Source organism: Tachypleus tridentatus, chromosome 9 (assembly GCF_004210375.1).
Source record: "Tachypleus tridentatus isolate NWPU-2018 chromosome 9, ASM421037v1, whole genome shotgun sequence".
NCBI lineage: Eukaryota > Metazoa > Arthropoda > Merostomata > Xiphosura > Limulidae > Tachypleus > Tachypleus tridentatus.
The window spans coordinates 44,312,961-44,324,281 of NC_134833.1; the positions used below are offsets into that span (position 1 = coordinate 44,312,961).

General features: G+C 32.0%; 1 protein-coding gene across 1 annotated transcript in view; it reads right to left on the minus strand.

The window, feature by feature from the left end:
- Positions 1-3,409: 3,409 nt before the first annotated feature.
- LOC143227359 (uncharacterized) overlaps positions 3,410-11,321 on the minus strand; it is an 8,618-nt gene continuing 706 nt past the window's right edge. The window contains exons 2-8 of the mRNA XM_076458813.1: positions 10,825-10,884; positions 10,252-10,356; positions 9,732-9,883; positions 9,241-9,340; positions 8,923-9,019; positions 4,937-5,021; positions 3,410-3,469 (exon numbers count right to left, since the gene is read on the minus strand). Of these exons, the coding sequence (XP_076314928.1) occupies positions 4,966-5,021; positions 8,923-9,019; positions 9,241-9,340; positions 9,732-9,883; positions 10,252-10,356; positions 10,825-10,884 (570 nt within the window). The 3' untranslated portion in view covers positions 3,410-3,469; positions 4,937-4,965. The remainder of the gene's footprint in view (positions 3,470-4,936; positions 5,022-8,922; positions 9,020-9,240; positions 9,341-9,731; positions 9,884-10,251; positions 10,357-10,824; positions 10,885-11,321) is intronic.

Genomic DNA, 11,321 nt, shown 5'->3' on the forward strand with positions numbered 1-11,321 from the left:
TTGAACTGGCCAGTCGGGAGTAGTCCAGAGGACCTGACAAACAGTAAAGTAGATGAGAGAAATCACCTCACAAAGCAATTGAATGGGAGGGTACACATAAAGATACTTGTGTGGCTAAACTTGGCTGAAGCCTTCGACTGCCAAATCCTATGGATGGAGAACAGGCGAGGAAAAGAGGAGCAACTAGGGGTTATGTCCCATGACAAAGGCATCCACTTGGAGAGAACCCCACCGATCGCAAAGGTCCTGAAAATGAGGGTATCAAATTTCCACTTCATCAAATAGATACAGTCAGAGAGCACAACTAGACTGAATGCACCAGATACAAATCATGCTATAAGGTGAATGCAATGTGCACTGATCAAATGTAACAGATCCAATGTCTAGAAAACAGATATCTGGTTGATATGCACCACCACCATAGAATTGTCTAAAGGAACCATCATCAGACAATAGTAGGCAAGATGAAGAAACTGACACAATGCCCGATGTATGGCTAGAAGTCCAAGAACATTGATATGCAATATGGTTTCATCCACAGGGTAATGGCCCAACGCTTCTTGACTGACCCATGCATCTATCCCTGAATGAATGCATCTGTGAAACGATGTAGATTTAGATGCATGGATGAAGCTGAACACCCACTGACATATGGGCTTTCTCTAGCCACCATTGCAGAATGTCTCACGGGAAAGGACGAAGAAAAATTGTGTTGGAACAAAGACCCAGATTCCATTGTTTGTGAAATACACATTCAATCCCTTCAAATATGGCCATGACTGAGTAGGACCAGAACAGTCCTGGAGGACCATATCGCCTAAAGCAATATAACTTTACAAGCTGTAAGTTACTGAGCCTAGAGAGCAAGGTGAACTAAAAGTTCCATTGATATGAAGAAGAAGGCTGTGCGTGACTGTTATTTGTGTGAAAAAAACCCACATAGATCAAATATTAAGTGGGTTGAAGTTATCAACCAACCCACTAGAGCTGACACTGAATGAGCCAGAAATCCACGTAATAATGAAATGCCAGCCTCCAGAGAATTGAGATAATGTACAAAAGTCCCAACCATTTGACAAAACATATAAGGTGCTGAGGTACGTGTGACGGGGTGAGTCCAAAACTAATAAACCACCCCAAGATCGGCATACCAAAGATAAGAAGAGCAAATACTTTGTGCTCTCAGGAGGTGTACATAAGCACTGGAGATATCCATTTTCATTATCTTCAACCAAGGGAAAAATATCCATCTCTGAGTGAAAAAAAAATTCCATTATGAACTTTGATAGTTCTATAATTTTCTGTACCTTCATTAAATATCACAAACTTATAGACAAAAGATTAGAATTTTTAATGAAGTATTTTCACTAAAATTTCTCCATGAGCATATTGAATCAAAGTGTTGACTACACTGAGTGATTTTGTATTAAGATTAAAAATACTTTCCTTCATCTGACAATGGTCAAATTTTATTTTATCATATCTACAACCTCCTAAGTAAATTTCAAATATTTTAAAAGTAACATTTTATATCTATTATTTTTCTACTCTAGCTTTATTCAAGGTTTGCCAATTTTTTGACCATGGTAATAAAGTGTGAACTGAAAACTAAGGAGACAATTTTCCGAATGGAAAATAACACAATATTGCATTTCATTGTATTTTTGTTTGTTATAATTAACATACTATCAAATGTCAGAAAGAACTACTAGCAATTTGTTATAGAGAAGATGTAGCAGGTGGGCATGGCAAGAAGATTCTGATTTTACAGTTTATGGCTCTGTAACCAAATAACACAGAAGGCTATAAAAACTATGCTTTGCCTGACTAATAATAATATTATAATACGTAATTTATGTTAAATTACCTTACTTCTCAGAAGGACTGCACACTTGCACAATACCATGAAATGCTTACACAATCAGCATGGTTCCCTCATTTTGCAGCAACAAATGTGACACTACAATTTTCATGCAGATGGTGACCCTCTGGTTATTGATAAACACATTTGGGAGGAGTACTTACACAGACTAAATCATTTACACATCACTTTCTACGTCAATGGCGACCTCATTTACCAGACCAAATATGAGTTTTAGGAGTATCTTGAAGCCAGAAGCTACACACAGTTAAAGATATAAAAGATGCAATTGTCTGGGAAGTAGTCAGCATACCAGATGAAATGTGCATTGTTGAAGAGAACCAATACATTCTGGATGGTGAAGGAGTTGCATATTGAAAAGTTACTGTGATTGATCATGCATCATGAAAAAGTGGCACCATGTAACAACTGTAGTATTTCCATCTCCATGGCTCCCTAACCCTGTGCAATTTTACCTCACTATGCCATACCATTTCTGAGATACAATTTGCTGAAGTGTATATCAGAACATCTGGTATGGGTATTAACACGTTTATTCATAAGTGGAGAACGATGTTTCAACCTGGTTAACAAAGAGAGTTTGCAACTGACCGTTGCTGGACACTTGTCTCAGAAAAAAAGAGTATAAACAAATACAGGATTGTAGGAGGTATTGCAGTTGGATGTTACTTTATTCCTACACTAATTAATAAACTAATTCTTTATATTGGCTTAATTGTGGCTTTAGATCTTGTATAAGTAGGGCTTCTTTAATTTTGCATTTGTTTACATGTAAATAAAGAAGACCTACTCCCTCTAGTTCTAAGAATTTTAAAGAGAATGCACCTATCCCTGGAGAGAAAGAATTTATTTTGATCAACTGTGTATTTTTATAATTAATGCCATACAAGTGGAGAATAAAATGGTATTAAATTTTTAAGAATGAAAATGACCTGTAAATTTGCTGTACATTACTCAATATTAATGAAGGTACTTACTTCTTCGTGTATAGGTTTTATTTTTTCTTGTAAAGGCCCGTCCACTAAGTCTTCCAAACAGCTTGCCCATTCGCCACAATTACTTGAGGCATCCAGTTCTAAGGTCTTTGTGTAAATTCAAGTAAACACAATATTTTATATTTTTTTTAGTTCTTTTCCTATAGGCTGTATTTATGAAATTTAATATATTCAGTAAGAAACATTTTACACTAAATTATGTTCTAGTGCATACTGAACATTATGTTGACAATTCCAGGAACTGTGCAATGAAAACCTTTTTTGTTTATAATATCATTCAAAACTAATTCTGTTATTCATTAGTTATTCATGTACTGCCATTTTTTAAAAGGCAATACACATTCTATGGTGTAATACAAATCTTTCCGTGAAACCTAGTAGTTTCATACATACATTTACAATAATTTTTTAAACAACTGATATAAATTAAAACAAGTGATAGTTCTATCTAAAATGGATGATTAAAATATTATTCCATATATGCTAGCCATTTTATTTAAGACTTGTATTTTTCGAAATTGTTAAAATTTACCTGCTCAAAGCTTAAGTTTCTTTCACACCCTTGAATTTTATCTTCCTCAGGAAAATGGACCTAAAATTAAAAAAAAAAATCAAGCACCTTTATTGGAAAACAGTGAATTCAAGCTCACTTTTTAATAAGTATAACAGGTTGTGTATCTATCATGGAACACCAATTTCTCTAAGAAGTTAAGATAATGTTTACAAAATGAGTAGTTTAAGAAAAAAACAATCAAATTAAAATAAAGATCTAACTTAATACTTCTGCTCCAACAAAATGTTCAGAGAAATTCGTTACCCAAAACAATTTATTTTCAAGTTGATTTAAAAACATTTTTACACTAAATACTGTTCATACAAAATAAACCAATAAAAAGACATATCTATCCATTCTTCTATCATTAATAGTTCCACACGTGGTTAGGAAATTCAGCCAGTGTCTGTATATATTCTCAATCCATAATAATTTCGATAAAATTTGTATTTCCTCTCCAAACGACATTTCGTTTCAATCAGTGTAATTCACCAAAACTCAAGATAATAATTGTGTAATAAAGGGGGTATATGATTGTCGAAAGGATCCCCCTGATAATGAGATATAGATCTGCACGACTTCTCTTCCTACACATGTGGAATGTTAAGACAAAAGAGCAAACATTGAAAGGTGCATATCTGGATGGGAGAGAGCATGATAGGAATGAGGTCCTAACCAGAGCAAGCAAAGGTAACTCAGCCCCACAAGAGTAAAGTGGGTAAACAAGGATGTGTCCCTGAGTTTAGAGTGGCTAAGGCAAGGCAGACCATACTTGGTAATCAAATCACATCTAAAACCTTCTCATGGGGCACTATCATCTATGGTAGGGTAAGATTAGAACACTATTGCCTTCACTTCACATCCAAAATCCACCTATCTAGAAATTAACAACTAGTATTGAACAGATGTCTCTCATATAGAATCAACTCCCCAAATGTCACACTGACTACCACCATCCAAAGGCAATAAAATCCCCATAAGAAGAGAAGGAGGAAAGTCAAGAATGTAACTGTAACAATGCCACATACGGCTACTAATGATCTACAACACAGAATAATCGGTGTTTCAACCTGGTTAACAGAGAAAGTTTGCAACTGACTGTTTATGGGCACTTGTCTTTGAAACGAGAGTATAAACAAATACAGGATTGTAGGGGGCGTTGCAGTTGGATGTTAGGTTATTAATTCGTACAGGAATAAAGATATTCCTTTATATTGGTTTTATTATGGCTTTAGTTCGTGTATAAGTAGGGCTTCTTTAATTTTGCATTTATTTTCATGTAAACAAAGTAGCTCTATTCCTTTCTACAACCTAAGAATTTTAAAGAGGATGTGCCTGTCCCTGGAGAGAAAAAGATTTATATTGATCAACTGTGTTTTCTATAATTACTGCTATACATGTGAAGAATAAAATGGTATTAAATTTATAAACATGAAAATAACCTGTAAATTTGCTGTACACTACTCAAAAACAAAGTTAGAAGCCAACATTAATAAAGGTGCTTACCTCTTCTTGTACAGGTTTTATCTTGACTTCTATGTGCCTGTCGACTGTATCTTTCCACATAAATTCAAAATTAAGGCATTTGAACCTGAGAAACAATGAACAAATATTTTGAATTTATTTTTCTTTATATATCAATAGGCTTTTCCATCTGGGAGAGAGACAATTGGAATTTCCAGGAATAAATAACAGCTTTAGTCAGCTTTATCTTATAAGACAATATAGTTTAATCAAGCAGTCAAAGCAGGTTAAAATTATATAGAGAGAGTTTACAAAAATACACTTCCTCACAATCCAATGAAACTTTACAACACATCTTGACTGATAAAATTATTAAGTTTGTAATCAATGAAAATGAACTGGAAGCTAAACACACAGTGGAATATGTGAAGAGTGACTGCTTTGATGAGATTAAACAGGGATATTCTACTAATTTTATTATTTATCATAAAAGTTACATGGATGTATACTGGCAGAAACTAAACCTATTTGAAAAGCTACAATATTATTGTGTCTTCCACTTACTTATGTTTCAAAATATTTTTGGGAGAACTTGTTTCCCAAATGCTATTTATTTGTTCTACTGTTGGTTCATTTTCCTCAAATTTTACAGCTTCCAGAATAAATATGTCTGTGAGTCCACAGTGTGTGCCTAATTTTATGTAAAGTAATAAAAACATTACTTGTAAAAAACAACAACCAAAAACAGAACCCATATATACATCTACTGGAATATACAAATCACCATAAATACATCTAGGTTAGTCATGTTCACAGTTTCTTGGTATCACCTTGCCACAAACACAATGTAGTTGTTCATTATGTTTGATAGATAACCTTCATAAAACCATTAATTATAGAAATCTATAACAATGTTGCTCATTATGTTTGATAGATAACCTTCATAAAACCAATAATTATACAAATCAATAACAATGTTGTTCATTATTTTTGAAGGATAACCTTCATAAAACCACCAACTATACAAATCTATAACAATGTCGTTCATTATGTTTGATTGATAATCTTGATAAAATTATTCATTATACAAATTTATAACAATGTTGACTACATAATAAGCAACATTATTACACTATATCCTGTATAAATGAAAAAAGGTGTTAAAACTTCCATACAGATAAGACAAAAGGTTGCAACATAGCAAAAATGAGCACAAAGTAGCTGAAATTAATTTACTGAATCTCCATGTTTCACTTTTCATTTATCTCTGTCTTTATGGATGTTTATACAGCATATCTTTAAAATATTTTCTGTATGGTGGCGATTTACTATGTTCCACTTTTTACCCCTTCATCTGCCACTTCCCATGTCTTAAGAAGTATCTTTAACCTGTGATACCAGCTGTCACTCACTTAACTATCAAGTGTTCTTCTCGATTTCCTATGGAAGCTAACAGTAAGTAATGCTGCACTGGTTGTTTAATATAAACATTTAGGACTGCTTAAACAAAATACATATTTTTTTTACTCTCACAGCTATTTTAATTATGTTTCCACTAAAGTACATTAGACCTAACTGTACTTACTGATAGAAGTTTCATTTCAGAAGAATTATTGAATTTTTGCTAAAATAATATACAAAATCAAAAAGAGAAACCTCAATAGCCACAACTTTAATTACATTTCAAATGGCTCAAGAGATGGAGCTGTGAACTCAAAGTTTCTATTTGAAAAAAAACTTGGAGCCATTCTACGAGCTGCTATACCACAGTGAAAATTGTCAAAATACTACTGTAAAGTACAAGTAGAAATCATCTAACATGAGCTTCACGACGGTAAAGTTCTATGTTACACTTTATAAATCATTCCTGGTGAGTCAATTTTATGCATCTGTTGTATGGCTTCTTTAAATGCAAACAATAAAACTGAATGTAACAGTTTCAAACTTCAGGATTATATCGTTTCTGATACAAAATATCTCAGTTTCATACATGTATTATTTTATGAATTCGAAGCTATCAAAATTCGAAAAGATTGAGAAACAATTACAAATGCATATCTTTGTTGAGGATTTTAAATTCCGGTTTTATATATTCCTACATTCTTGTAACCTTTCCTATAAAGTTCTGTTTCATAAAACTGTTAGTATTAGATTTCTTTTGATTTGAAAAAACACAGTCTTTAAGTTCACTATGTCTATGATCACTGACATGCAAAAAGGAAAAAAAAAATTAAGCCATCAACCTTTTTTGAAATTGCTAACCAAAAGGTTTTATGTTAATGCATAATTAACGCATGAGCGTAATGATTGTAGACAGAGCCCTCTCACAGTTTTAGTCCTTTTACATTTATCAGAAACAAGACAATCTGGTGAACGAGACCTCTTTTTTAACCCACTTGTGAACGATCGCATTCGTGTTTCTATGCCACTTATAAAACGAGAAAGACCCATCTAGGCGAGCGCTGATTGGCTGACAAGCACTGATGACGTAACTATAGATCCCCTCCCCCCCAATCTGGTATGGAGAAGCACCGCACTCAAACTATTAGTGGAGGTTGGAGATAAAATTATTTTTTTATTTCAAGCACAAACATGATTATCGCAAGTAGCTATTTGAACGATGTCTTTTATTTATGATCAAAATTTATTTGCATCTCACTAGAAATTTTCTTTTCACCCCTTTCAAGACCTGGGGGGAACAATTTATCACTTTATTATATCGGCCTACATGATATATAATAATTTGCGTGTTGCAACAAGTCGCAATGCATACAACAAAATCGTAATGGTTGGCATTTGTGTAGCAAGTGACTAGCTAAAATGTATATTTATTTTAAATTAAGAAATTAACTGACATATAATATTAAAGTTTGAATAATAATCTACAGTGTAATTCCAAACACATGGACATAAGTTCGTAAAATAGTAGTTCAATAAACTTCTGAATGCAAGTCAATAAATACGATAACATGGCCATATGAACTATGATCTGCTATGAAAGTTTTTTTCTATTTTGATATTTCGAGGGTACAAACACAGTATGCTTGAAATGATATTTGATTTGGTTGGAAGCAAAATGATTTAAATAAGCCTATCTTACCTTCATTACCAACAACTATTTTTTACACTACTATACTGTAATATTATAATTTAATTGAAATATAATGAGGAAGAAAATCAAAAAAGAATCTGTAGTGTAACTGTGGCAGAAGTTGTTCATACACGTTTTTCTTACTAGTAACATATCATTTAGCTTAGTTTTTATCACTTTGTTTAGGTCTATGCCAGTCTGTGGTGAACTGATAGTTATACTGCTTTATACAGTTGAAAAGAACAGAAAACAAAAAAATGTGTTTCAATCACTATCTTATGACTTTTTCAAGTTGAAATGTAGGCAATTATATCACAACATAAAACTCAAATTGAGAAACATTGATTGGCTAAGTATCCATTAAACGAAACTTGTGCTCATGTTTCAAGGTCAAATAGGTGCTCTTTCATTCAAAATCATAATGATTTTCCTCCAAGAAGTTTTAAGTGCTGTACTTGCTCATTAAAAACCCAATAAATTCACAAATACTAATGAGTTTGTTTAGAACATGGTGAAATAAACCCAAAATCAGTTTTCATTTGTTTTTCATAAATAAAATCTTTTCATTGAATATCCTTCAACTTGAAAACATTAAGTTTCCTAAAATGTGTGAAAGAATGAGATGTTTATTATATGATATTTATATTAAACTACAATCTACTTTGTCCTGTTATATTGTTTGGGTTTGGGTTTACTTAAATTATCTACATTATGATTCAAGGATCTTTAACTTTGGATAAAGCTTGAGTGTCAGGAAGGTTCATATTTGCTTGTTACATTGTCTAGATTCTGATTCAAGAATCTTTACCTGTGAACTAAAACTCACATTTTATGGATATCTTTATTTCTTAATCTGTCTCTATTAGAAGAAATAAAATTGCGCAGAGCCTACATAACAATGAAGTGCAAGGTTACACAGCATGTTACAAACACCAACCTCTAGTCAGCTGAAGGCGAACATTCTGAAACTCTCCTGGCTTAATTATTCCACTTGGTCTTTTAACTTGGAATATTCCTACGTTATTTGTCTTCAACTGCAGGAAAACAAGTGTTAAACACATATAAATGCACACATACATAATTCTAGAATGAAATTACATAGCAATTTTCACAGTTTATGACACTAAAAATGAGCATCTGTTGAAGTATAAATAGCTGTCTACATTTTTTATTACATCTTCCATCTCTTTATTTTAAAAGACATACAATAAAAAAAGTAGCATCCTCAATGAAATAAGAAGGTAATTTGGTTTACCTTATATGCAATATAATTGCTTGTGATGTTGGTTAGGGTGAGGCACACAGGAGCAGACTCATAGTCAATACTTTCATGAAAGACTAGTGTTGTTGCTGGGCTAGAGACAATATTATGTTAATTGACACATAACATCAAAATGCACCATAATTAACAAATATTACATTATTTTTGACCAAAAGACTTAGTAGTTGAAATTCTGAAAATGTTCTTGTAAATATCTCGTAAAGTAAAATACAAAGCATTACTTTCACAAAGGATATTAAACTTGTTTATGTGTTTTTCAAACATTTTCATACTTGATATTTGCACATTCCTCTTTATAATAAAACTTTTTGATGTATAGTGTTTTATATATGGACTAACACATAATTTACTTTTGAAACACATAACACATTTACATACAGAATTTCCAGCAAAATAAAAGCTAATACTTTCCAAAATGGCTGATATTTTATCAAATAAAACTTTAAACAGGAACTAAAACTTACCAGACCTTCAACAATGATCCAAGGATAATGGCATCCCCTGGAAAAGGAGGTGGTGGGGGAGGAATGCCATGGTCTTCAGGTATACATCTCATAAAAGAAGAGCTTGCCCTGTTACTAGTATTACTAGGAGCAGCCAGCTCTGTGGACTTTATCTAAATTCAAGTAAACACAATATTTTATTTTTTTAATTCTTTTCCTTATAGCTGTATTCAAGAAATTTTATATCTTCAGTAAGAAACATTTTACACTAAATTAAGTATATAAGTATATAAATATAAGTAAGGCTTCTTTAATTTTGCATTTGTTTACATGTAAATAAAGAAGACCTACTCCCTTCTAGTTCCTAAGAATTTTAAAGAGAATGCACCTATCCCTGGAGAGAAAAGAATTTATTTTGATCAACTGTGTATTTTTATAATTAATGCCATACAAGTGGAGAATAAAATGGTATTAAAATTTTAAGCATGAAAATGACCTGTAAATTTGCTGTACATTACTCAATATTAATGAAGGTACTTACCTCTTCGTGTATAGGTTTTATTTTTTCTTGTAAAGGCCCGTCCACTAAGTCTTCCAAACAGCTTGCCCATTCGCTAGAATTACTTGAGGCATCCAGTTCTAACGTCTTTGTGTAAATTCAAGTAAACACAATATTTTATATTTTTTTTAGTTCTTTTCCTATAGGCTGTATTTATGAAATTTAATATATTCAGTAAGAAACATTTTACACTAAATTATGTTCTAGTGCATACTGAACATTATGTTGTCAACTACAGGAACTGTTTAATGAAAACCTTTTTTGTTTTTAATATCATTCAAAACTAATTCCCTTGTTCATTGGTTATTCATGTACTGCCATTTTTGAAAACATAATACACATTCTGTGGTGTAATACAAATTTATCCAGGTTTTACCAGTTATTCTCCAACCCAGTAGTTTCATACATACATTTACAATAATTTTTCAAACAACTTATATAAATTGTTCTAAAAAGTGGCAGTTCTTCTATCTAAAATGGATGATTAAAATATTGTTTCATATCTGCTAGCCATTTTATTTAAGACTTGTATTTCAGGAAATTGTTAAAATTTACCTGCTCAAAGCCTAAGTTTCCTTCAGATCCTTGAATTTCAACTTCTTCCAAGAAATGGACCTAAAATTGAAAAAAAAACATCAAGCACCTTTATTGGAAAACAGTGAATTCAAGCTCACTTTTTGACAAGTACAACAAGTTTTGTAACTATCATAGTAAACAAGTTTTTCCAAACAAGTTAAGATAATATGTACAAATACAGTACTTTAATAAAAAACAATCAAAATAAAGTAAAGGTCTAACTTAACACTTCTGCTGCAACAAAATGTTCAGAGAAATTTATTTTCAAGTTATCTTAAAACCATTTTTACATTAAAATACTTTTCAAACAAAATAAACATCTACCTATTCTTCCAACATTAAGAGTTTCACATATGGTTTGAGTGTTTAGAAATGCCTGTATATATATTTAATCCATAGTAATTTGGTTAAAATTTCGTTTAAATTAGTGTAATTCAGCATAACTCATGATAATGTTTGAAAAAAAGGAAAAAAAA